The 27,780-nt window shown below is 40.7% G+C and overlaps 1 protein-coding gene across 1 annotated transcript; it reads right to left on the bottom strand.

Moving 5' to 3' along the window:
* Positions 1–1,557: 1,557 nt before the first annotated feature.
* EPHX4 (epoxide hydrolase 4) lies at positions 1,558–20,284 on the bottom strand. Its single transcript, XM_062581333.1, has 7 exons — positions 20,042–20,284; positions 17,000–17,085; positions 13,363–13,520; positions 11,141–11,269; positions 8,391–8,494; positions 7,237–7,385; positions 1,558–2,628 (listed from the first exon to the last, which is right to left on the bottom strand). The coding sequence occupies exons 1-7, from the start codon at positions 20,282–20,284 to the stop codon at positions 2,394–2,396; spliced, it is 1,104 nt and encodes a 367-aa protein (XP_062437317.1). The 3' UTR covers positions 1,558–2,393.
* Positions 20,285–27,780: the final 7,496 nt, after the last annotated feature.

Raw genomic sequence — 27,780 nt, 5'->3', positions numbered from 1 at the left:
CCAGGGGCTCCCCAGGGGCTCCTGCCAGGCCAGGGCTCCCCAGGGGCTCCCCAGGGGCTCCTGCCGGGCCAGGGGCTCCCCAGGGGCTCCCCAGGGGCTCCTGCCGGGCCAGGGGCTCCCCAGGGGCTCCCGAGGGGCTCCTGCCAGGCCAGGGCTCCCCAGGGGCTCCCGAGAGTCTCCTGCCGGGCCAGGGCTCCCCAGGGGCTCCCCAGGGGCTCCTGCCAGGCCAGGGCTCCCCAGGGGCTCCCCAGGGGCTCCTGCCGGGCCAGGGGCTCCCCAGGGGCTCCCGAGGGGCTCCTGCCAGGCCAGGGCTCCCCAGGGGCTCCCGAGGGGCTCCTGCCGGGCCAGGGCTCCCCAGGGGCTCCCCAGGGGCTCCTGCCGGGCCAGGGCTCCCCAGGGGCTCCCCAGGGGCTCCTGCCGGGCCAGGGGCTCCCCAGGGGCTCCCGAGGGGCTCCTGCCAGGCCAGGGCTCCCCAGGGGCTCCCCAGGGGCTCCTGCCAGGCCAGGGCTCCCCAGGGGCTCCCGAGAGTCTCCTGCCGGGCCAGGGGCTCCCCAGGGGCTCCCCAGGGGCTCCTGCCAGGCCAGGGCTCCCCAGGGGCTCCGCAGGGGCTCCTGCCAGGCCAGGGGCTCCCCAGGGGCTCCGCAGGGGCTCCTGCCGGGCCAGGGGCTCCCCAGCCCTTCAGAAAAGCTCGTGCAGTCCAGGAAGGGATTTCCTACCAAGCAACTGAACTCAACTGCTCTGCAGACAATAGAAGCAGCTTTACGACGTCCTTCTAGGACAAGGAGAGTTTTTTTTCAAGTTTATTGCTAGGGCACAAAGAAGTTAAAGTTTTTTTTATTATTTTTAAAGAAGGTCTCACTTCCCCTTTCATGTTTGTGCTAAGTGTGCATCTAAACAGGGATGAACCCGCCTGGCCCAACTGGCTGCCAGGAATAGTCCTGGAGTCCAGTTCTTGCAGACTCTCATGTAGGTTATGAGCACAGATTCTGCTCATAGCTTCTGCTCATAACTAGCCTGTGCTGTCAGCCTAAGCACACTTGATCTGCTTCCTTTCATGCAATTCACATGATCTAAGGGTCACCTCAGGATGATGGTAATGGTATTAATCTTGCCTTTTCCAGCTGTGGATGGTACTTGACTTGCAAGGATGATCTTTCCCAAAACATTTTCAACATTTATAAACTCTAATGGTCACAGGCTTCTTTTACTACAGATTGTTATCAGGGCCATATCATGCTTGGAAGTCTCCAGTACCTCTCAGCTGTCTCCCACTTGTGGTGTGGGCACTTGGCTCAGGCTCAGCTATTCCCAATGCAATTGCAGAGCTGCAAGTGGAGAAGGAGCCTTGGGAGATCGCACAGGCAGGGGACTCACTTCTTCTGGGGACTCCCATTTAATACGTTTTTCTTTGTTGGTAGCATCCAGTTTTCTTCTCCCATCACATCCAAGTTAATTCTACCCTCTGTTTTCAGAGTCGTTGTGTCTCTTCCTCCTATAAACACTGGAATTTGGCAGCAGTTCTTGGAGGCCAGAACAGAAGTTTCTAACATAGGAAGAGTAATGCCAACAATGGGGCTTTATTTCCAAGCAACTACAACAATCACAGTATTAGGAAAGCTATACAGTGGACAGACACTTCAGCTTTTCAGACCTCATTCTTCGCTTCAGTGAGAACTCTCTCCATAAGAAGCCAGATAAAGGGCATAATGTAAGTTGCATTTTATTAGGCAGAGGTGGATTTGATACATAAGTTACGAGTATAGATCTTAATTTTCTATTCTTGTTCAGACATGTTGAGTGTACAGGTTCTCAATTTTCAGTCAGGAAAAACACATTGCACAAAGCAGCTGCATTCAACAATACAACAAGATAGGTATCATTGTTCACTTGAAGACTAGAAATGTGCCCAGAAATTTTTCATTCAGTATGCTAAAATATACCTAATAAAAAGAGTTAGTAAGTGTCTTAATGGTAAAATACAGTAAAAAAATTCAGGTGAATCTAGAATGAAAACTCATAGCTTCCTTTTTGTATGGCACCACTCCACTGTCCGATTATAAATCTGTAAAAGGCACCACATGTTAAAACTGTAAAGCAAGTGAAAAAACAAAACCAAGCAGCTTTCCATGACTTCCTTTCTGTACAAATACATACATCTTAAGGCAGGTGTTTTATGTGCAAAATACAAGTATACAGGTAAAACCAGTGTTGGTATCATATATTTTCATACTCACTTCTTTTAGCAGTAACATTGGTGTCCAAATGTACAGTACATTGAAAACACTTTTCTCTAACAGAGCTCAAAATAGAAGGCAGGCTGGAAATATGGCCCTGATAACAATTAGTTTTTAAATCTGAAGAGCTTCTATGTAGACCCCTTAAAACATGTACAATCATTCTCTTTTTCTTGTATTCTCTTCCTTTAGAAAGGTCCATATCAACTTGTTCACAATGTCAGGTTGATCCTGCTGGAGCCAATGACTGGCTTCAGACAAAATAGTTAATCTGAAGTGATTTTTAACATAAATCCGTGTAATTTCTGCCATCTCAACTTCCATAAATGCATCTCTTTCTCCCCATAACAGCAGGGTTGGCATAATGACTTCATGGTGCTGTAGAGGTAGGCAACTTCAAAAAATAAAACACACCTAGTTTAGTCTCGTTTTTTAAAAAAAAGAACAAAGACAGATTTAGTCAACTTAGCTTTTGAAATCAACATACAGTAACTTATTTCAAGCTTTCCGGGTTCCAAGATATCTTCTACCATACAAAAAAAAAAAAAAAAAAAAAAAAAACTCATGTGAATCAGTGTCCTCTCATTGTTTTTAGGGATGGTAACACTGTAAGAAGAAACTTTTACTATAACATGTCTGTATCAGTAGCTAGTTGCAAACAGTGGTCTTATTTTTGGAACATGAATGATGCTTCCTCACGATGCACAGCTCAGGAGCCCTGTGATCTCTGCAAAAGTGAAGTAGAAAACACGGCCAGAATTTTGTAGATCAGTAGTTTTTCCTTGGTTGATGAATGGTATGACAAATTTCTGAACTGGTATTATTTACTCTAAGTAGCTTTTAATGAAACATGATGCTTTGAATCACAGTTAGAATACAGTGTCAAGGCATCCTACTACTGACTGGCCAAAGTGAAAAAAAAAAATTTTTGTCCAGGAAATGGCAGGCTGTTTTTACTGCCTTTTTAAAGCAGTAAAGGAAGTATCAGCTAGAGTGTCTCAGATCTGCTCAAAATTAAATACGGAGTGGCATGGCTAAAAGTATTTATAGAAAACAACTTTCAATAGGACATTGATGGCTGCAGTGCTGAACTGATTACATTTGCTCTTCCCTGAGATTCGTAAAAACATTCAAAATGCATCAAAGTTCTCAGTACAGATAGATACAGTATCTTTTTGAAGGCCTTGAACTTGCATACCTAAATCTGTATGCAGTGAAATAAAACTGTTCCCTAAAAATCTGCACAGCAATAATCTGTTTGAAGCCTCAGCAGTCTAGAGCTTTTGCTTTTAATAAAAGGCCACTTTAAATCATAATTCAGTTTTTACAATTATATATTAATAAGCATTTATTAGGCTGAATCTCCAAATTTCTTTGCACTTTCTCTGCATAAGGCTTAAACAAATATTTTGTGTGGTGCTGGGACTACACTGTATGGCATACTATGTTCTCGCATGGAGAAAGTATATACAAAGCAGAGGTAAAACAGCACTTTTTATATATAATTGATAGGCTATATTCTAATGCATCACACTGCAGTATGAATTACTGGTTGTGAAATTTAAAGGGGAAAAAAGAGAAGAATTTCATAGCTATTGAATGTAATAGCGATTAATTTTTCTAACAAAATGGTAGTTTTCAGCTTGTTTTTATTCTGATAAATACTATTATTAAGCAAAAGACATAAAAAAATTACTGATGATGTGATTACATGTTTTCTAATGTAAATGGCCTCCTGTTTCCCATTCTTGTGTTTGTTTCTTAAAGAAACATAAAATCATAGATACCGAGTGGCAGAAACCTTAGAAAATCATTCTCTTGCCCTAAAGTGGACTCAACCTACAGAAGATATTTATCTTGCTTTTCCTGTAAGGTCTTCCAAGTTGGCAGTTCCATAACTCAGTGCTACACCAGTCCTTCTATCTACTATGAATCTTTCTTGTAGAAATTTAAAACCATTGCTCATCTTATCCAGCAGGAAAATGGAGAACAGATTATTCTCCTTTCGTATGCAACAGTCTCTTAGATATTTAAAGACAGTTATAAAGACAGCCTTTCCTGAAAAATCACTATATTCTTAAGAAAGATATAATTCAGTCATATAATTAAATCAGTCATATAAAGTCATATAATTAAAAGTTTGGCCTTTTCTTTTTGAGCTCAACATTCTGTATTCAGTATTCTAATCAGACTGAATGTATTAGAAGCAAAGGTAAAATAATGTGAGTTCTCTCAGGTTTGAATGATGAACTAGGGAAATTCAAAGTGGCTTTTGTAGTAGTTGATTTAGATCTCATTTTTCAAACTGACCGATCACACTGAACCATAGCTTATTTGTAGTATCATTGTTAAAAGTGATAATCTGATTATCTGATTCAGCACACTTAGTATACTTAGACTAATCTCTTTACCTCTTAACTTTCTAAGTCCTGGATTTCTTCACTATTTATATTGTATACATATTTTGCACTACTGTACAGTTTATTACTATTATCTTGTAACTAAGTGTTGTGCAAAATTTGTAGCCTTGCTTAAGAAAACTCAACTGGGCTTTTTACACACAGTGCATAGATAAAATGACACTTATTTGTCATTTTTCATTGCCTATGATGCACACTACATTTCTTTTCAGTCTGGAGTATGGAACATTGCATTGTGTCTTAAGTTTCTAGAAATATCTTCTAACAAGAATTAACATGCAAATTTCACATTTAGAAAGGGAATACCAGTTGGGAAGTCTATCTTTGAAAAACATTCAGACCTTCTATATGGTACTACTGACCAGTAATTTTTCTGTTTTACTGAAGTATTTCCTAACTCCTGTAAGAGTAATCCCATTTTTTAAAAATTGTGTGGCAGAAGAAAATTCAAACTTCAATTGCTTATCTCTCTTAAGTGTGAGACAAAAGCTTTTTGAGTATAATTCCGAAGGTGTTTGCGTCTGAATTATAGATTATGGAATTACTGCTATGCTATCTAAACAAAAATGTGTTGTTGATGGATGGATGGAACTAGATGATTTCATCATCTCTTTGATAATAACCCAGTAGAATTAAGCTCTGAAGATCCCAATAGTCAAGGTAGACAGGTGGACAGTAATGAGCTGGAGCCTTTAACATGCAGGTCACCAGTGCCAGCCCACTGGCAGGTCCAGTTCAATCCAAATTTCAATCCAGCTTTAGTATTTAATGATTCACATTCTAATGTGACCATGAGAATTGGGGCAAGAGCCATGTGAGCTGAAGACCAATCTTTCTCTTCTAGTCCAAAACCTGCTGCACTGTGGCTGAGGTCAGTTAAAATGGCATCCTCCAAATTCAATCTAGTCATACTTTCCTTAGAAGAATAAACCAAGTAGCGTGTACACTCACAGGCACACACGAGTTCATAGCTCTGTGAAGATACTTTCTGATTAATAGCTGGTATTGGGCTTTTGTCTTGAGCCTGAAGATCTGAAACAATAGTTCTAGCACATGCAACTGTTGCAGTCATCTAAGCTGAATCCCATAGCAATTCAGCTTTCAACAAACACAAATATTTCACTGTTACTGTCAGAGAAGCATCTGGTCCATGTGCTCACTTGCTGATGTGAGGTGCTGCAGCAACTGCAAGGAACAACGCTCAGGAGACTCGTGCTCCTAGAGCTCCTCCTTAGCTCTACCCTAGAGTCTCCTGCAGTGCAGCTGCCACAGTGCCCTGGGGCATCCCAGCTGATGGCATCAACTGCTCCCCACATAGCTTCAAATAAGTGAACTGCTACAAGCACAGCCACTTCTTTTTTCCCCATTGGTATCTGCACTTAGTGCTCTTGCTTAGAAAAAAGTAAATCACCTCTGTACTTCCTCTTTCCAGTTTCGTCTCCAAACCTGTACAAGAAGCATCTAGCTCAGATCCCCGTTTTTCTGTCATTATTTCCCTGCTGAATGTTCTCCTGCTCAGCGACAACATGGAAGGCACAGAAAGAGCCGAAAGGGTGGCACTAAATTAGGGCTAGAGAAAATGAAAAATTAATCTGCTCCTATAATCTACTGTTTGAATTTAGAGAAAGAAAAGAATTAGCATTATTAAGAACACTGGGAAGCTTGCTTGTTGTTAGAGAAGCATGCAGGAGATTTGGCACTACTGAAGACTGGAGGCAGTGAGGGAATAAGGAGTTCAAACCCACTCGTCTTGGGGTATTCCTTAAAGTTAGGGCCACAAATCATGAGTAGAGTACATGAAGAATTAAGACTTTCTGGCTCACAAAGTTTTTAGTGGATAAAAATGGGGTTCAGTCTTTAAAGCCAGACCAACTTTTTCCAAGACAGTTTAAATCATTAGAAAACTTCTAGGAAAAAATAAATGTTAAGCTTGCAAGATTATTTCCTATCATGATATTCTCTCTTTTAGCCTGTACATGCACCCTGCTATATATGCTCATTGCTGTCACTGAGTCTGATGAGACCTACGCAAGACAAAAAGAAAAACCATAGTTCTTTTTCCTTTAGGGTTAACTACCCCCCCCCAAAAAAAAAAAAAAGAAATCACGGAATTGCCTTTTATAAAAGCCAGCCCAAATATCATAAAATTAGAGAGCGACATGGTATCATAAAATGATAAAGAGGGAAACTTACTTGGATCTCATTGTTCTTCACAGAGCTTATTCCATAATATGAACCGTAACACAAACAATTAATTGATATTAACTTATTATCATTTAGGGATGAACTTTTGTGGTTGCCTCAAGCTCTATGAATGATGAAGGATCTTTCTTTGTTTTCTTAAATTTTGAAAAAAAAAAATTCTTCATCAGCACACTAATTGTTTCATTATCTTCTGTGGATATACCATACAGTGCGCTTTGCTTCACACTGCCTGACACTGAATGTATTTATTTGCTGTTCAGACTTCAGGAACAGATTTGCCTTTTTCCTTCCTACCTTAGTGGCAGAAGATACAATAACATTTTTGGCCTCCAGAGGTCTCTAAAATATTTTACCTGGTTTCAGAATGTTATACTGACCTGAAAATATTTCTGTAATGGTTAATGGGTCCGGTTAATGCTCCAGGTTGTGAAAAGACATAGAGATAAGCTTCAATATCCTCTGCTGTTAATCTACAGCCTTTCCTTCCAATTCCAGTAGCCTGGCTGGTAAATAAATTTTTCAGAACCTAGAAAATGAAAAATAAAAAGTCATGACCTAAGATACCTAGAAAAGGCTATTTCTCTCCTTCAACAGAACACATCTTTCTAAACGTACCTATACATTTTGGTATGTAGTGAACGATTCAAATGTTTTTTAGAGAGCCATAAGCAAAGCCTACAATATACTTATCTCTAGTATAATTTATTTCAGAAGAATAAAGTACTAACATATACCCATATTACCAAGTTACTCAGTTCTGGGTCCCACCCTGTCACCTGTTACAGGCAAAGGCAAGTTTAATGCAGAGATTTGTCCTAGAGATGGACCCCAGCAGCCGAGAGAGTGGGAGGGAGAATGAGCCAGGCTGCCCTCAGGCTGTGTCCTCCCCGTGCATGCTGCCTTTGCAGCACCACTGGGAGCTCTGGTCTGGACTGTATGTGTGGAGGAGGATGCAAGCTTTTAGGTGCTTTTTCTGTTTCTATGCATTTGTATTTGTTTTTTAAGTTTATACAAGATATTGGCCCTACTGGTTCTCAGGCAGAATAAATCACGTGGCAGAATTTGATATTCAGATCCCTGGCTGCCTGCCCTGTGTCAGGCAGTGAGGGGCAGGGCGTTGTCCTGCTGCACACAGGAGCTTCTGCAAAGGCAGGAGGAGTTCCCCAGGTACCAAATGTGTCACATGGGCATGGACACAAATAATATGCAACCAGCTGACTGCCTAGAAGGAGAAATGCACTATAGTCCTGTAGGTTAAAAGTACATACCTAAGCACCTGCCAGAAACGCAAAAGCAAGAATGAATACTTAGTATTTAGTAAGTACTAAATACTTACATCCAAATATGTGTTAGTCTGTTTAATACTCCACTAGCCTAAAAGAAACACACAAAGCTGAAGGAAAAACAGAAAACACCTAATTTTTCTCCAGTAACTATAGTTACACAGTAACATCAGAAGGGATCAATGTAGGTGGCAATTGTTCCATCACTCACAGTTCAATATACAAACAAGGGCACTCATTTTGCTCACCTTGAAATCATTTACTGTAAACATGAATTCAGGAAACCATGGCATTTGGAAAAAGAAGTAATAACCAGATTTAATCAATTGTGATGGATGTCGTAGAATATATTCTGAAACAAAAATGCCCATGAATTAAAAATGAAAACTGATGACTCAAACAAAATTACTGTTAATATCACTACTTTTTAAACTTAAAGGAATGTTTTAAAAGTATTACATTAGAACATGCTGTGTGACAAAAGATGATTATTGTTTCAGAAGTATACAATGTGGTTATTAAAACATACTTCTTTTGTTTTAGGTGTTAATAGAAATAGAGAGCAAAACAGAAGCCTGTCAAAGATTAGGTGAGAGCAGTGACACTGAAGGGTTTCATAGCTTGGGAAGTTTTCACTTAAAGTTGCATTTTTTCAGCTGTGGAATAACAAAGGCATAAATTCAGGTGTTTCTGCTGTCTTTAAGTTTTTCTCTTATCAAAAAAAGTGATGCACAAAAATCCATAGATGATAATCTACTTACATTGATAAAGACAGCATCAATCCTGCTCATGAAAGGACTGTTTTTCTAGCAATCTTCTTTCTTGGCAATTTCAAGAACCATAATCAAGATCATAGAGTGTCACTTTTGAAAGACAGTGGAGACATATATAACAAAAGGAAATGATGTAGCTGAATTTACATTAAGTCTTTTTTGAAATTGTAGTTTTGTGTCTCCAGTGAGTTGCAAGAGCCAACACTGACATTCAAATATCTAACTGCCTAGGAGCAAGCACAGAACAAAGGCAGATACTGGGTAGAAGTCTAGAACCTATCCTTTACAGATGCAAATTCAGGAAGGCAACATTTAATTCCCAAAATAGGAGACAACTCTGAAATATTAATTCTGACAGTGAATGAAAATTGGTTTTAAAACAAAATAAATTTAAGTCTCAGCTATCTTCTAAACATTCTTACCTTTTACATTCTTAAATTGCACCAGCTATTATATTTTTCCTTCGATGGACCATCATCAGCACTGTTCACGTGACTTTTCTGCACTCATATGTTACTAATATGTTTCCTAGGGTGTTAGGAAGCTAACGTATTTTTGGAATTGCCTGATATCTAAAGTTTGTGTTTAATATTTTAATTTTGCAAGGACTACAGAGATCTCTTCAATAGTGAAAAAGCTAACTCACCATTTTCTAACAGGCAGACTTCCCCACCTCATTGCTGAGCATAACTAATAAAAATAGATCTGTTACCAATCCTTTGATGTTAGGACATATGAATGCAGTGAGAAGTCAAGAAATCCTGAGATGGAAACCATAAGGAAGAAACTCTCAAAATCTAGTATCATAATTGCTATCAGTTAACAACAAGAAATGACATGCATTAAGTGACTAAGTGATTATAGATTGTGTAAAGTAGTGATATGTAAGGCACAAGACTGAAGATCAAGCAATTTCAAGCAAGTGAGACATACAATAAGAAGTACAGTAATCTCTTAGGAGTGGCTGAGAGTATTTTAATTATTACTATGGAATTAAATGTATAAATAATACAAAAAAAGAACCTGACTTTTATCATAGTAAAGAATATGGTAATGATTATAGGCAGAACAGTCAATTTATAAGCAGTGTATTTTCCAAAGCAGAACAAATTTGATCCAGGGAGATTATCTCAAGTTACAGAACAGATTTTGTACTTTAACAAGTATGCAAACAAATACTAAAAAAGCCTATAGTAAAATGTATTTTGCTTCTATGCAGGCTGGCTACTGCTCTCTGGGAAAATACTGTAAAAGCTCCTGCTTGCTCTAGCAGTGGAGAACAGACCTCTTCTGTGGTAAGTGAGGTTTAATTACCCATCAAAATGTTCTTTAATGTCTTGGAAGGGTAGCCAAGAACATTGTAAGAGCAGTGAGTGTGAATGGTTCTGGTTCTAAGTGACGTACACCAGGGAAAGTCACATTTACGTTCAGCTGAGATGAAAATTAAAGCCTCATTGAATATTATTAAGTATCTTAATGGAGAAAGGATGAGGACAGCAATTGAAGAAATTAAAATTAGTGAGATATTACTGTAATTTTAAATAGTGAATGAATAAATCTAATCCCTATGAATCTTTTTGTAACTCTGGGTAGTAGACAAACTCAAAGCCTATCATACCACAAATTCTAATAGTGTACGTAAATCCTTGCTTCATCTCACTGCTAGTATGTTCCTGAGCCTCTAGTAAATAGCCTGGAAAGGTTGTCTTATTCCAATGAATATTGTAGAAGATCATAAAAAGTTTCACTTGTCACCTAAAACAGGATTAAATTCTAAAAATCTAAATTCTCATTCATACAGAGGGTGTTTTATAAAGTTCTAATAATGCAGTGAGGCCTTAACCTAGATGTAATGTAATATATACCCATGCTCAGGGAACTTTATCCTGTCAAAACGGTATGAAAGAGATTCATGTATAAGAAAATTAAATTTCTGGACCTTTGGATTAACAAAAAACAAACAGACAAACAAAAAAAACAGTAAGCTTGCTTGCAAGTTCTCCCACTTCCTACAATAACTTTTTTCCAAAATTAAAATACTTGATACTTTAATGTTTCATGAAATGCAGTCCAGTTTGTGAGAGGCACTGAATACTAGTAACTTGTCTGCTGAATATGTTACTAAAAGCAAGTAGTTTGTTCCTCTTCAAATCCCCTCAAAGCAGACACAATCTCAGTGAAAATACAAATATTCTGGATTAACGTAAGACTACTATAAAACTCACCTGTAAACACAGAAGGATGAGGGAAATTAACCACAATCAGTTTAGTCACCATTTCTGGGTAACAAATAGCCACTAACCAAGCGATCATTCCTCCCCAGTCATGGCCAATCAACACACACTTGTTGTATCCTGCCACATAAACACAGATTTGGACTTTATTTCAGTAACATTTCTATCCATACAAATTATCACATACAATGATTTTTAGGTAAAACTAGTGGTCCAGCACATTTGCTAACACAGCTATTTCATACTGCACTGCTTCCATTATTAATGGCCAGAAAAATTAGTGCACTGTTATAGTTAGAATTTTAACACACAAGTAGAATTATTTAATTTGCCTTCAATTATGCTTTGACCATACTATGTCAACGTCAAACTAAAGACATTCAAGTATCCAAATGGCCACGCTGTTTACATCTCAGCCAATGCAGGGTCAAATACACAATTCAACTTGCAGTCATTATAATGCATGCACACTTGTTGTGTTTGGAGAGTTTGGAGTTTGAAACTGCAGGCAGAAAGACTGAGAGATCTGAGCCCCCCCTTAACAAAACTGATCTGTACAAATTGGTTTAAATATGGGAGGTGGTCTAAGCTCTAAACATCCTCATCATGCAAAAAGTGAGAGTTACACTTAATAGCTATAGATACATTTTATATGAAGTATATATAAATTTGTGTGTGTATGTGCATATATGCACATAGCATTTACATATATATGCTTTATGTAATGCACATAGCATTGTATATGCTCAGTAGGCCCACAGCACTTCTCCATGTCCTGCTTTGATGACAATCCTTAAAGCTCTCAGCATTCACCTACTCATCCTTCCACTGATGAAAATGAGAATTTTACTACTAACGGGGAGAAAAACCATGACTTTTTTGAAAGCTTGATCCATCCTTTTCCAACTAGTCTTAGAATACATTCCGTGTTGTCAGAGACCATCACATTCCCCACTGAATGAAATGCAGATATGTGCCAAATCAAATGCGTAAAAGCCAAACTCTTTCAAATTCTGACAGAAATTTGGACACACTTGTCAAACCATCTTTAAATCTCTCTTGAATGGAAATCTCTTTCAGCACTTTTGATATAATCAGGCTCTCCAGAAGAACCTTGGGTTTAGAACAAAGATAACAAGCCTCAGAAATATCTTTTCCAGAATTTTTTTAACACTCTATGAAATTACATTAAGATGACAGCACTTCACAAGCATAACTATGGCATTACCATGGAAATTAACACAGCCAGAGACAGTTGGAAACTGTAAACACAGTGTGGGGACTGCCTGCCTAGTCTTTTGACAGTATTCAAACATCACAAGCAAATCCTAAATTCAAGCCTTAGGCCTACATCACTGCTTTACAATTTCTTTATGTGAAATGCAGTTAGTATTTTCATTATTGTTGCAGCATCCTGGGAATGAAAACGATTCAGAGAGTGACAGTCTAATTCTTTGTCTTGCTTTTGGTACGGAGGGGAAATAATCTCCACTAGGTGCTACAATTTATTCCCAAAACAGCTACACCGCCTGCTGAGCTGTAGGGGCAAATTTTGCAGACCTGCTTCAGTTCCTGAGTGTATTTGTTACTTAGTGTATTTGGCACAGGGAGCCATATGAACCTTGTTCTCCTTTCTTTTTCCCTCACTGCTATAAAAGACAGAGTGATTCAGCTCTTGAGAACTGACTACTGTGCAGGAGTAATATTTGGGGATTTTTTTTTTAAATACAGCACATGTACTGTCATCATTTTTACAAAATCCAGTATATTTATTCCATATTGTGCATGCCAGAAAAATTTCACCTGATTTCAATTCTTTTGTCTGCAAGTGCTATTAGACTCTAATTCACAGTAGTATTCATTAAGTGCAAGCATTAGGAGTAAGTGAAGATCTTTTTAGTCAGAAGAAAAGATCATAGGAACGAGCTGCTGGATTTCACAGCACACACAGGAGATTCTTTTTTAAAACGCATGATGGAAAATTGTCTTTACATATTGTTTATACTGACGTAAAACATCAGGGTTTGAAAACAAATCTTTTTCATTGATACTGATAATAGTCTGTAAGATATGAGAATCCTTAACCCTGTATTGATATATATCTATAATGTCTATCAATTAAAGAGAATGCAGTTTTTTACAATCAAGGATAGGTATTTATTGCCAGAAATTTAAACAGTCTGAGTTGAGCAGTTTGTCTTCTACTGACTCACCAAGAGATTCCAAAATGTCCTTTATATCTGTTATCAGGCAATCTAACTTGTAATTTTCTTTGTGAGAAGGAGCATCTGTTTCTCCATAGCCTCTCAAATCCAGGGCCACCACTCGATACTCGCTTTTGAATTCCCGCAATTGATGGCGCCAAGAATACCTAGCAAAGGGGGAAAAAAAGGTGGAGTTATAAGGTCAAGGAGTATGATAGTACAATTTAGTCAATCCTCCTGCTCCCAAATAGTTGAGGATGAATTTTTTGGGCTTTGTTTGCAATGAACTCCTCTTTGTGTGCAGTGAGCTGGTGGTCCTTTGCAGCTCCTGTTGCTCTAGGCTCCCTTCCTCAGTTCCCCAGTAAGCAAGCGCAGCCGCTCAGAAGGAGATACAGCCAGAGCCTGGCTGCTTCCACTGCTGCTGGAGCTGGCGTGCTCCCTTTGCTGCGAAGGAGGCAAGCACAAACCAGAGCACACAGGCGACTCTTCTGTTTTATGCTTGCAGCCACAACAGTATCAAGAAATAATGCTCTAATAGGTTCTCTCTTCTCCCCAGCTTCCTCTGATACAAAGAAGGGTTGGATGGAGAACTGCCTCAAGGGACAGGGTATTTTTTTTCCTCCTTTTCAGAAAAGGAATGACAGATAACTCATACAGTAATTAAACTGAAAAAAAGAAATGAGTAACAAATGAACTTGGTCAACTGCTATGGTTTATATTACTACTTCTTTAGCTGTGTCTCTCTATTACCAGAATTCTTCCAGAGAAATCTCTCAATGTGTTGGTACTACACAAAACATTTAATTGCTTGTGCTTCTGTGGAAAACAGGGATAAAATTACATACATTAAAAGACATGGAAAATGAAGAACTCGGGCAAAGGCTTAGAATAGTCCTCATTCTGTAATAGTTAGTAGTGAATGTATGAGTATGGTATAAAGCTAAAATAATATAAAGATGGCAAACCTGATGCTGCAAGAACTACCTGACCTTCAATTGTTATTGAAATCAATTAAAATTGTGACTAGCCAGTACCAAGAAAGTAAAAATCTTGTACTGTAATTCAAAGATGCGTGAAAAATATGATCCTTCTAGGCATATGGCTGAATCCTTCTCTTCTAGGATCTAGCTTTTACTTCTGGCCTTGTTTCAAACTCTGAGATAAATTATATAAAGCTTTTGTATCATCAGTTATTGTAAGTGAGATGCATGGAATTCTACCTTAATTCAAACTGTGTTTATATGAGATTTTTTTCTCTTCCACTTTAGCTTTGCCTCCAGTCAAACATAACATAAGCAATATTACAATAACACTTTTTAATTACAGAAATCTGTATTCATGTAAACAGAACAGTCATCACCTTTTTGTTTCAATACCATATAATGCAAATATATGATTTATGACAGGTCTCCAGGAATTAAATTTTAAAAAGTCATTGTATACCAACTTGGGAGCTGAATTTGCCATGGTAACTGTCAGAGCTATCATATATATTTCGGTAAGAAGAAACAACAAGGCCCATAAGTAAATAAATAAATTAAATATTTTTGTTTCTAGAAGCATGCCTGCTTGCTATTCCCGTATCTGGTTTCCACAGCAGTCCAACAATCACTAAATGTCTGACTGTGTAAGTACATTCGCATTCACAGAACTCCTGTTACCACATATGAAACATACTACTCAGAAACTGCTTCACAAGCAGGATTTGGAAAAGTTGGTAAATGCCTTTTTTTTTGTAAGACTAAATAATGGAAATTATTTTATGATTTTCTGATCACATTATTTCCATCTTATACACATCCATACAGATGCCAGCTATCTCACATTATGCCCACTTTGAAGTATTTTAATATCGTCTTTCCATAAAATTGGTATTGATTCTCACGTTCTTAGGCATCTAAGGCTCTTAATGGCTCTGATCCATTATATACTTAAGTATAATCTTTCATCTTAAGACATTCATAGTCACTCATCAAGGTCAGTACTGGCTCGTTATAGTTCTTCTAGTTATAACCTTGAGACATCTGAAGGCAGAGGATTTGGTAATTAAGATCTGTGACTGTGAAACATACCCATTTGTTTTTCCAGCCAAACAATACAAATTTGATACTGCTTTAAATGGCTCTTAAATTGTGATTATTTTATCTTATGCTCTCAAAACCATCTCAATTCTTGCATAAGACATTCTACACAGACTGAGTAAGCAACCAACATCAGTATTTCTAGTGTGCCTATTTTATAAACTATTTGCATGATTTTTTGTTTTTAAAAACAGCTATATAAGCTATGCTATTGGTGGTAGCAATGACCTATATACAAGCTTTTTATTCATTATTCCATTCCATTTGAGTAGTCAGATAATATAATATATTAATTGTCATTTAAAGTGTGACTCACTGTTCTAAAATGTAAAAATGGCTTTCTGAATTTTGGAAAAAATATACTGAATCTTAGTAGAATATGTACTAAAATGCTAAATTTTGGGTATCAAGCTCACTGTAGGGGAAATTATCTGTCGTCTCAGCCGTCTTTTTATGTCAGAACATACATTATGCAAGATAAGCATATTTTTTGCATAGAAAATGCAAACTCCCCCCAATCTAACAGGCTGTTTTTAATCTACATTTACATTTTTTATTCCACTAGTTAGCATGTTATTACTAGAAAAATCTGCTTCCTTGAAAATTTATCTGAAAATAATATATACCATTTTTTACCATCATCCTCAATGCCTTTAGTATTTATAGGAAACTACTGAGGGAAGAGAACTGACCTCTTTTTTACCTACATCAGATCAACATGGTATGACTTGAGCTCGGCTTGAAAAAATTACAGTGTCAACAGTGGAGCCTGGCTCCATAGCTGAGTGCAGAATGGAAAAGGATCGTTTACTTGCTGAATTACTGGCATCGCCGCTCCCTCTACTCCCTTGTTAATTTTTAAGGTGCAAGTTCTGTAAACCATGCTTCACTGGTTAAATCTGGCAATGATAGCCCAAGCAGCTTGGTGAAAACATTAGACAGGTGACTGCTTTCCATCGCTGTCAACAAACGTTTAGGGTGAGTTTTGATTCACTGCATACCTTCATGAGTCTGCAGGTGCCATCCTTCATCTCATGATGAACTAATAATAGAGCCTTTTTCCCTGAGTAGCATTTCTGAAATGAGGCTGTACTAGACACTGTAGAACGAGTTCTTCTCCCCCTCCTTCAGTTAAAACTTCATGTATATTATTTTTAACAAATGCAGCAGTCCATGCTGTACGTAATATATATGGATTCTCATTTTAGCACCCTCTGCTATGGTTCCTAATTTTAACCATGACTATACATATTTTTTTTTCAAACAGGAAATTCATTAAAAATAAGTAATTTCTCCAAAGTATGAAGAGCAGCGTACATTCTTGGGGGAAAAAATGGCTTTGCAGTGGAAAAAGCATGGTTGGTTTGAGTTAGGCTGCAGGAATTATTTTCTGGATGCTGCAGTTAAAAACAGTTTTCATCATTTGTTCCCCCTTAGAACTTAATACTATTAGTATGCATAGTTATATACAACAGATCCCTCTGGGGATACCTAAAGTGAGATGACCATTCCCTGGTATCTCAAGCAGCCTCTTTTATACAAGCAAAGCAAGCAGAGAGTTTTACCAGAACTCTGGAAAGCCATGGAGCAGCAGCATGAGCGGTTTACCCCTTTCTCCAGCAGCCACATAGTGGAATCTTAATCCAGAATCCTAAAGGAAAAGGGAAAAAAAGGGGGGTTTTATTGCTGCATAGAATTTTTATTAATATTAGGCTCTGAGTGTAAATATGGTTTAGATAATAGTCTAAGAAACAATTTATTGCCCCTCAAAAAAAAACATATTGCTTCCCCTTGAAGCTGGAGTCGTCTGTGTTTCTGAGATGAGGCGATCTGCTGCTCCATGGCAGAGCTGAGCGTCCTCACCCTCAACGCCACAGCTCCTTCCAGGGAGGACCATCTTTAATATGCGACAAGCTCTGTTGACCGCGTGCCAATTCAGCCACGGGCACGCTGACGTTTCTGAAAGAGCACCGCCAGGGATGGTGCCTGGGAAAGGCAGATTCTTCCAGAAGCTAGCACCTTTCTTTCAAACAGACACCCATCATACACTTGATGGGAAGACTTAGTAAAGTATACCTTAAATGCACTGTCAATCTTGTCAGCTAATTTACAGTATAGTCAGCTATTTAAAACTAGATCACATTGCAATCTGGCATGATAAAGGGCTGCATGGATTTTTAAAAAACAAAAGTGATCAGAATTAAGATAACTGGAAAGTAAGTGGTTTTTGCTTATTTTTACTAGTCAAGGTCTCAGACTTGCTTCAGAAAAAACAGTCGTAATGCAATCACCTTCTTCCTACCCTGCTATAGTCATTATTTCTGATGCACCTTTTAAGGTGCATCACTAGAATTACCAATAGGCAAGATGCTTATTGCCTTGCAGTCCAGAAGCTGAGCAATGAAATGCCATCGAAATGAATGGATGTGCACAAGCTTATGCTAACTCAAGGTCAAACCTGGCAGAATTTAAATAAGCTGAAATTATGACCTAACAGGTTTATTGAATTTTTGCACAGAATTGGATACAGAAGTTGGGAAAGACTTAGCTTACAAAATATTACATGTTGTTTAGAAACCACATGAAGGGAACTGCCAGAAGAAAGGTCATACATCTCCTGAACAAATGTCATGGGTTGCAGTCTCTCCTACTTAAGGGAGGAAAAAAAGAACACAGTCAACTTGTGCCTTTGCCTATATATCAAGAGCTTATGCCATGTCCAGGATCACAAATGCACAGAAAACCAAACTTTTCTTGCCACAGATGCTTCAAATTCCTGGAGCTACCTTGGCACTGTTAAGTCACTGATCAGCTACAAAATCATTAATTGACATCTTGTTACTTGAAAGGCCTCTCAAAAGAGAACATCTGTTTTCTTTTTTTCATACTCACTGTAGATTTAATAGGGACTTTTTGCTAAGTTCTGCCCAGACTGATATTTCTGATATTTCTTCTCTGGGATGCCAGTGAAGCTGGAGTCCCTCCAACTTGGTGGTAGCAGTATCTATAGGTTTCTAAGTACTTAATGATCTCTTCTTGGTAAATTTTAGGGCCATGACATCCTCTTCACCATCCCCTACATCACTTCTGTCTTTGATCCCAGACATTTCTCCCCCTCCTTCCTCAGATCCTCAGTTTAGTGAGTAGTTGGTAAGTCCTGCTCCCTCCAACGGCTTTTGGTTTTGGAGCCCTTTAGGGATTTACCCTCAATGACTTTTTTTCAATCTATTTATTGCTGTTAAGGACATTCCCTTTACTCATACACATTAATCATCACTGGTACACTTTATCCTGCCATCCCTTAAGTATTTTTGCCCCCCAAACCCATGCTGTCTCACAGAGCCCAGGCCGCAGTTTAAATGCCACAAGCCCCAGACCAGGGCCACCATCCAGCTTTCCAGCTGCTCCCTCCTGAGTGTTACTGCAACAGCCTTTGCAGCCCCTGCCGACGGGGACAGCCCGAGGACAACGGGACGCTGCCATCTCTGTTGAAACACGCGGTCTTTTTCCTTTGTTCCATGGGACTCTGCATGAACTGCACGAAGGAGGCGTTGAGAGGGCAACCCGCCGGCCTGCTGTTACGCGGGGTGCTCGTATTTGTGAGCGCAGCGCGTGGCCGTGATGCCGACAGCTCCCCGGCCTCCCACGTGCTCTTCGTTACGGCCATACCCCTCCCTGCTCCAGCAACCCCCTCATTTACTGTATGGAGCTATAGAAAAGAATACAGCTTTAGAGCAAAAAGTATGCACATGCTGCCTAACGATGCCGGAAGAAGAGCACAATGGAACCGTGAGAAACAGGGATCCTTCATAATTTATCCTTCATAAGTTTCGTGTGGCACACAGCAATCTCCCCTGATCCCAGAAAAGTCAGAGCTTGGAGCTCATTTTATTAACAATAGCACGTTATAAAATGCGCGGGGCACTGCTTGCTCAAGTGTATCTACAGACAGCAGCAAGCTCACGCAGCCCCACTCACTGCGTTTGCGGGAGCGCTCACGACTCTCGCTTCCTGGGCTGCAGTCCTGAGAGTGGCCTAAAGACTGACTCAGGACGTGACTGCGCAGCTGGGCAGCGGCACGCCGCCGGCTCCGCACCCGCCGCCCGCACGCGGGGCAGCAGCGACCGCGCTCCGCTGCGGCCCCATCGCCGCCCCGCCAACTGTGCGCAGCGGCAAGGCCAGGCGGCGGGGCACAACTGCATGTGCACGCATGGCTGTGTGCATACAGCCATGCATGTGGGCCAGCGTGCACGCGCAGGCGAGCATGCGTGCGTATGTGTGCATGCACAGGAGGGCATGCATAGGTATGCACATGCACAGAAGGGCGTGCATGCGTGCACACATGTGCATGCAGAGGAGGGCATGCCCGCACACGTGTGTGCGGGTGTAAGAAGCAAACATGCACGCACGTGTGCTTGCGCAGCACAGCACACCCGCACGCCGGAGAGCAGGCGCGCAAGGGCTGCAGGCGTGCGTGCAGCCCTGCGCGCAGCCCTGCGCGCGCACGGCGCACGTGTGCGCGCGGGGGTCGGCAGGGCCGCGGCGCGGGGCCGCGTGCCCGGGGCGCCCCGCTCCCGCCCGCCGCCGCCGCCGCCGCGAGCCGTCACCTTGATCCGGACGTAGCAGTGGGTGCCCAGGGAGGGGTCGTGCAGGCAGGCGGGCGGGTTCTCCCGCACCGCCCAGCGGAAGGTGCTGCCGGGCCGCCGGCCGAAGCTCCAGAGGAGCCGCAGCCCGGCGAGGCAGGCGCACACGCCGCAGTAGCTGTACACCAGCGCCCAGAAGAGCAGCGCCCGCGCCGCCACCATCACGCGGCGGGCGGGCGGCGGGCACCCCGCGCCGGGTCTCGCCATCGGCCCGCGCCGCCGCCGCCCGCGAGCGCCTCAGAGCGCCGCCGCCGCCGCCAGCAGCCGCCTGAGCGGAGGCACCGCGAGCGGCGGCACCGCGAGCGGCGGCGGCGCGCCCGCCCCGCGGCCCCCGGCCGCCCTGGGCCCCGCCGCCGCCGGGCGCGGCGCCCCGCCGCCGCCCCGCCCCGCCGCCGCCGCCGCCGCCCGCCTCCGGCCCGCGCGGGGAGGGCGGGGCGCGCCCGGGGCCCCGGCCCGCGCCGCCGCCGCCGCCGCCTCCCGCGGCCCGGCCCGGCGGGCGGGGCGGCCGCGGAGCGCGGCCCCGAGCGGCGGGCGCAGCCCCCCGGGCCGTCACCCGGCAGCGCCTGGTCTGCCCGCCCGGCGGGACGGGGAGCCGCGTCGCTCGGGAAACGCAGTTCAAACTAGATTTTTTTTCACTGCTCCTTCGCTCTTGGAAGTGACACTATAAACACCATTGCGTATGTGTTACAGTTTTAATTATTAATTTCTGCTGCTTTGGAGAAAACATTTCTCAGAATGATCCCGATCTAGTTTTGAACTGCAGCAGCAAAATTTGTAACTTTTTAATTTTTCCACTTACTCTAATACAGAGGTTTGCTGACAGGGGAGGCTGGATCGCTGTTAGTGACTCTGCTCTGACGGTGCGATTTGGTAGTGAGAGCTCAGCCCCGCGCGGCCGGCGTTGCAAGCTAAGCAGTCTTACGCCTTTCCAATATTTTAAATTGCTACAGGCGCAAGGCGAGGACTCATGGTCACATGTGAGGCCAGAGATCAGCTGAGCTAAGAAGAGGAGCTCCAGTCAGCACCTATCATTTATTAACTGACAGATATGCAGGTAAAGGATATTTTAGAATGATAGTGATTCATGTAATTGAAAAGTATAAGAAGAAGCATAAATATATTAAATCAGTGATTTTTCATGTTAAAAGTGCAGGAATATATTGCAGTTGATTAGTTTGGGAGTTAAAGAAATGTGGAGTTAATAGTTTTTGGTTACAAGAAAGGTGGAGGTGAGAATGCATGTCACATCCTGATCCAACTCGTTGCAGAACCTGCTCACCTTCACTCCGTGCTCTAAAACCCTTGTTTCTGGGAGCAGAGGTTACCAGCATGTCCAGGACTTGCAGAGGCCCCAGGAGAGAGTCACAGCTAACATTGTACACCCGTGTGCCTTTACAATTTTTGGTGAGGAGGGTTGGCCAAATTTTATTTCAAGGCCAAAATTTGTTCTTGGTTCAGTTGTGTGTGGAAGATTAGAATTCAGTTTTCAAAAAAAACTTTTTCAAAAAAAATTTTTTTCTGTCCACTGATGTAAGTAGAAGCTGGTGTGAAGACACTATGCCATCTGTTAACTGTAAGACATGTAACTGAGTTATTTTAAAATACAAATTGGATAAGCATGTATACAGAAGGAATATATATCATACTTTACATTATGCTTGAAACACAGCTTGTAGACAATTTTTGTCTGTAACGTACCAAATGCTTTCTCCTACTTGTTCTAAATTCAGACTTGCAAATATAGATCCCAATGTTGAATCCTTGTCCCATTGAATGCAGTGGCAGAATTAATGCTGGTTTCAATAAGTTCAGAATTTTTCTTACATTTAAACCAATTTAAAGCTTAAGCAGCAGAAGGAAATGTTCTAAAGAATTGCCCATTATTGCCTTTTCACATATTTTAAAGTTTAAGTAAGATAAAAAACCATATTTCTTTTTTTTAACTAATAAAGATAACATCTTCAAGTAACTGTAAAAGAAACCATCTAGCTTCCTTTTATCAATAGCACAAATCAAATGCCAGTAAACTATATCAGATGACAACAATGGTGGTTTCAGTTTATGTATTTAGAAAACTGTGTGAATCGTGCTGATGACTGGCCATGCTTGTCAGAATGCGAGCCTACAAACTCAAGTTCAGAGGCTTTATCAGGCTATCGGGGGAAGAAGGTGCTTGGCTGTTCAAGGATGCTTCCTTCTCTTGGGCAAGAGGAGGAGGAATAAAAACAGAGGCTGATACGATTCAGTTAAGACACCCTAATAAGATTATATGAATCATGCCTGCCAACCCTGAGCCTTCCGTTCATACTCAGATTACTCATACCGCCAACTTTAGGATTAGCATATAACTAATTTTTTTATGTGTCAGCCTTTGTGTTAATAGCCTTTTTGTAGCACAGAAGCCTTCACAGCTTCTCAGGACTAGTTGCAGGATTTTCCCCTCACTGCCCTTGAGCCATCCAGTGACTCAGTTACGTAAATTAGAAAGCATGGCGGGAGGAAAGTAATTGATGTTTGTATCATAGTGGGCATTGAGTTTCTTAGTAAATGAGATGTCAGAGTGAATTAATAGAAAGCATCCTCTAAGAAAAACTGGGGAAAGAAGACTGGAAATCCTGGAGTTACTGTGAGCTTCTCCCAACCTCTAAAGAAAGGTTGATGCAAGCCTAGCCATAGATTAGGCACAGCATTCAGTTCAGTCATGAGCTGATAATAGCCATCTAGAATATAAAAAGGATTAAGTATGGAACCGTAATGTGCCTTATTATAAGCAAATATTTGGCCTAGCTAAACCACGTTTCTTGTACGAGCATGAGATCTACTCAAAGAAAAATAGTATTTTCACTTAGCTGGTTTTTTTTTCACTAGCATAGAACTAAATTAGTCTGAAACTTGAAGCACTACTATAGTTGAACAGTACAATACATTGTACATCACTTCTGCTCCCAAGAATTGCGTATATGCCATCTATGAGGTTTTATTGCTTTTTTTTTTCTTTCGAGTTTTATATTTTGTTAATCCAACGTTTTTCTATTACCAAGAGATTGTCACGGCTTCCTTATTTATGGTGTCTTTTTATTTGGATATTTCCTTTTCTGTTCCATTTTCAAGACTGAGGACATTTTTGCAAGATATTTGTGTTTCAGCATGAGACAATACATTCATGTGTCTATCACCTTCCCTTATCTTTCCCCGACATTCAGATCCCTTTTTTCCTATTGAGTTTTGAAAACATAATGCGGTATAAAATTCGTCAAGATTGGCAAAAACACAAAACCTATTACAACCATAGTAACTGCCAAGAAGTGTATTTAAAAGAACAGAAAAACTTAAGTTTTTCCTTTATTTCCTGGAGCTATCGTGGTGATTATGCAGTTTCTAGGTAAGGTGGCCTTTGAATATTTTAGTCTTATGGAAAAGTTGCAGGGATGAACTGAATAGGGGTACCAGTGTCCATACTGGTCCAATCTTCCTTCCTGTAACCTTTTTTTTTGCTGGAATGAGTTGATTGGTGAATGGTGGGAAAGCTTGGTAGTTTATAAATCTGAACCAGGGTTATTGTATCAGAATCTCAGATATTAGTTCCTAGACAAACTCAAGTGCACAGACCTGGTTTGTGAAACAGCTGTTAGCAGAGGGTCAAGTGTGGTTCTCATTTTACTGTCACATTAGCACTGTCTGTACTAATGTAGATTACATCTTTCATCCTCTTAAAGTGTTCTGGGGTACACTAAGTGCTAGAACACTTAGTAGCGTCTAGAGTGCTTACTCCTTTGGTGAACATGCATCTTTGCAATCTTCCATACCCTCATGCTGTCCACATAAGATTTATCAGCCTTAGCACTGTGTCACCTGTGTTGCCTCAGGGCTTTTGAAAAGTGGAAAAATTGGAACATGGTTTTGTAGGGGAATCCCAGAGTCACTTTAAATTGTCAGCATTTCTCAGCTGCTAACCCCTCCTCCTCATTTTGTAGTCTTTGACCAAAAGCAATTGGATAAGCCTACCCTGGATTTCCATAACAAAGTAAGAACATTTCTTTTGCTTTTGATTCGGGTAGTTTTATGTCAAACTCTTCAATCACACAAAACCTCAAATGCCTATAAAGTTTAGTGACGTAGTCTTGAGATATTAGATATGGATCTAGTAGCAGAACTGGAGTAAGAAATTACTGGAGACTAGCAGTTCCAAACGGCTTTTGCACAATGAAATTGTTGCCGCTGCCTTCAGCGCACCCTGACTCAGTGTTTCTGGGCATTTCAAGCCGAGCTACCTAAACTGACCTATTTGGCAAGAAAGCAGTAGAATTCCTCTTTTATTGAGGAATATGGTCTTTATATTTGCAAGACCATGCTGTCTACACATGCACAGCAAACCAATTTGTGCCAGTCAAGAGTATTCCATACATTTTCCAGCATTTAGTGAAACAAAGTCTAGAATCTTCTGTATTTTTCATGTCAGCTTCTAGCAAATGTGAGTAAATAAAATTGAGAAAGTAGGGACTACAACCAGTTATTTTTCTGGCATCCTTGTATTTTGATTTTCTCATCTTCTGTTCTAAACTATTGTTCTAATGGGAGCCAAGTCAAACAAACCCCAGGCCAAATTGTCTTACCAGCTTTGAAAGCGTACTTTGCTCTCCACGATGTGCCATCTGCCTGCTTATCTTTTGTTAGTTCAACTAACCCTGTTTCTCTCAGAGAAAAAAAGGACAACTTTGCATGTCATTGACTCTGCCTCCAGCCTGACCAAAGCCTGGTTGATAGTAAAACAAAATAGAACAAAACAAAACATATTCTTTCAATTAGTGACAGAGGACATCTTTTAAGCTTTTAACTATCTCGGTTCTAGATACAATTTTACAAGAACAAAAATACCACATTAGTTCAGCTATTTTCACAAATAATGATGATCAAGAAAACTTAATAGTATCATCGCAGAACTTTGTACACATTTTAATAATGCTAATACTTAGTGTTTTCAAGCAGCATAGATTTTTATTTGTGGATTGTATTCCTGCTTGCCTGAGTGTGATGATGAGTGTGTGCTTTGGGCAATTGCAGCCATTCTAGGCTGCTACTCACTCACATCGGGAGGCCTTCTTCCTTTCCCCTGAATGTAGCCTTCTGTCTATAAGTAGGAACTGTTACCATCTTTAAGTGAATTGTAGGTTGCAAATAAGAGGTATATCACATTATTATAACTCCACTGACACTGTAACTGCAAGTCTCATGACAATATAGAGTGGTGTGGAATAACAGTGAGTAATGTTTCCCTTGTATATCACAGTTAGTAAGAAATAAGGCTAATATCACATGTAACTGCTGAGCCAGTGGGGCTGTGATCAAAGGAAAAGTTGTTACAGAACCAGGAATTAGTTTTCAAATGGACAAGAGTACCAACACACATTAGTTATACAAGATGAAAGAAATGCAGAGAATAAATTTTCATCTTCCCTTCTGTCAACACCTGATTCAAAAGCAAGAGATCTTGAGCTTGCATTAATGGCATCAGAAAATATGCCTAGAGGAGGGTGAGGTAGGAAGCTATGAATGTGAACTGTAATGTTTTATTCTAGGACAAACAGTTTTTAATGACATGTAAACTAAAAGGGAAGGCAGGGCTAGATTACCTTTGATGTGGATGTGCAACACAATATCCTAATTAGCAGAACCCCTCTAGATACTACCCGTCTACCCATATTTCACCCCAAATCCCTTTCCTAGGCAAATACTCAAATCTCACAGATAGCGGACACTTAAGCATACATCCAGATAGAGCTCACGTAGGAGGACTTACCTGAGATATTTCAAGGGGCGATACCTCAATATCTGAGCATCTGATAATACACAAATTATTACTATTTAATCAAATATTACTGGTTTTGGCAATGACAGAAGCAGAAGATATGGAACAGTCTTTTATGGCAGAATAGGTATTTTGGAGCTAGTACTACCTCATCAACCTCCTACCTGAAGGACCAGAAAGCCCTTTAAGTCACGCTTTGGCTGTCATTTATGTATTTAGATGCATTTTTTCTCCTGTATCTGAAAATTCAGAACCAGCATTAGAAGGAGATCTCAAAATAAGTTCTGATGAACTCACAGACCCTATTAACCCTACAGACCCAAGAGATTTCCTGCTGGCTCAAAGCCCAGATCTGTGATCTTGTTAAGATCATTGATGCTAATGTAGTCTTTTTAACTACGTTGTTTTACATCCACATGCTGAGTGAAAGCTTAAAGCAGATCAAAAGTAATGACCAACAGGCTCCAAACACAGGAGAGAGTGAGCCAGGAGTTTAGGTGGTATTCTCAATTCTTCTGGTCAAAGGAGAAGGTCTATGTAGGAGCGAATGCAGCTGGCAGACCCACATTTGACTGCAAAGCTAGCTTTATCAGCAAAGCTTTGGGTTCTTTGATAATGATACCATGTTTGTAGAAGAAGGAAATCACCTGACAAATAAAGAATGCTTTAATGAATAGCTAACCTAGCAAGAAGGGCTTTAAACTATATTTAAACTTTTTGTAAGTAGGGACTAGTGCTAAATGAGGGAACAGTGCAAATAGAGGAGGTGTACTTGGGTGAAGACTGCAAAGGAAGCTCATTTTCCTCTTTGGAAGAGATAGCATTCATAGGCATACCATGAACCACTGGATACTAGCGTACCGAGCCTTGTTAACAGACATAGAGAACTGAAAGCATATGTACAGCCAGAGGACTATGAAATAATTAGAATCAGAGACATGACTGGAGCACTGTCAAAAGGAGTACATGGTGTTTAGGAAGGATATGCAGGGAAGCACCATTGTGTTCCATGCACCTTTACATACCACTCCACTACAAATCTGGAGACATCTGGTCTTATCAAGAGAACCTGGATCAAAATTAAAATGGGAAGTAACATTGACTGTGTTGTTTTGAGAGCCTGCCACAGATCACCTGGCTAAGTAAACTAAGCAGAAAGCCTTTCTACAGATAAGCAGCAACATGGGATTGGTTGGCTGTTCCTCCAGGCAGGTGAACAAGCTGGTTAATATGGTTGAAAGGCTATCATGTCATCCAAAAAAATAACGAGTGCTTAGGGAAGAATTTACATTACAGCTATCTTAAAAGAATGAAAAGAGGGCTATCTAGGGAGCTACAAGCTGTCCAGTTTCCCTTTAGTGCCTAGCAAGCTAATGAGCACACCTTTGTGGAATCTATTTCCAGACAAAGGAAAGAAAGATCATCAGGCACTGCCAACATTTTTGCTTATTACAAATTACTTTTGATCAAGCTGATTGCCTTCTATGAAAAAGTAACCAATTTTGTGGACTAGGGCAGAGCAGCTAGTGTAAAATACTTAGAGATTTCTAGTATCAACTCTCACAGCAGTCTCCTTTGAAAATCAGGGAAGCATAGGCTGGACAAACTGACTGTTAAATGGTTTGAAAAACATTTAAATTGCTATGCTTAATGAATAGTAACCAATAGCTTAGTAGCTAGCTGTTGACCAGAAGCAAGCAGAACAACTCTAAAAGTAATAGCAAGGCCAGTTTTTTTCAACATCTTCACCAGTGAGAGAAGTCTGAAGATAGTAGCAAATCGCAGGAAGTGGTTGAGATCTCACTGCAAGGTGAGAAGCCTAAGTGCTGAACTAATACCTAAAATTTCAACAAAAAAACTTGGAATAGCTCCACATGTCAGTACTAGCTGGCTGAAC

The sequence above is a fragment of the Rhea pennata genome, chromosome 8, assembly GCF_028389875.1.
Source record: "Rhea pennata isolate bPtePen1 chromosome 8, bPtePen1.pri, whole genome shotgun sequence".
NCBI classification, from domain to species: Eukaryota; Metazoa; Chordata; class Aves; order Rheiformes; family Rheidae; genus Rhea; species Rhea pennata.
Note: the sequence above shows the minus strand (reverse complement) of the source record. Positions and strands in the feature narration are given on the sequence as shown.

Bases quoted from the DNA above. Each gene is read 5' to 3' on its own strand.
- EPHX4 (XM_062581333.1), bottom strand. From the start codon at position 20,284: ATGGCGAGACCCGGCGCGGGGTGCCCGCCGCCCGCCCGCCGCGTGATG. The intron at 7,386-8,390 runs GTGAGCAAAATG...TTCATTTTCTAG, and splicing joins TTACAGTAAATGATTTCAAG to GTTCTGAAAAATTTATTTAC. The intron at 2,629-7,236 runs GTCAGTATAACA...TATTTTTTGAAG, and splicing joins CATTACAGAAATATTTTCAG to TTGCCTACCTCTACAGCACC.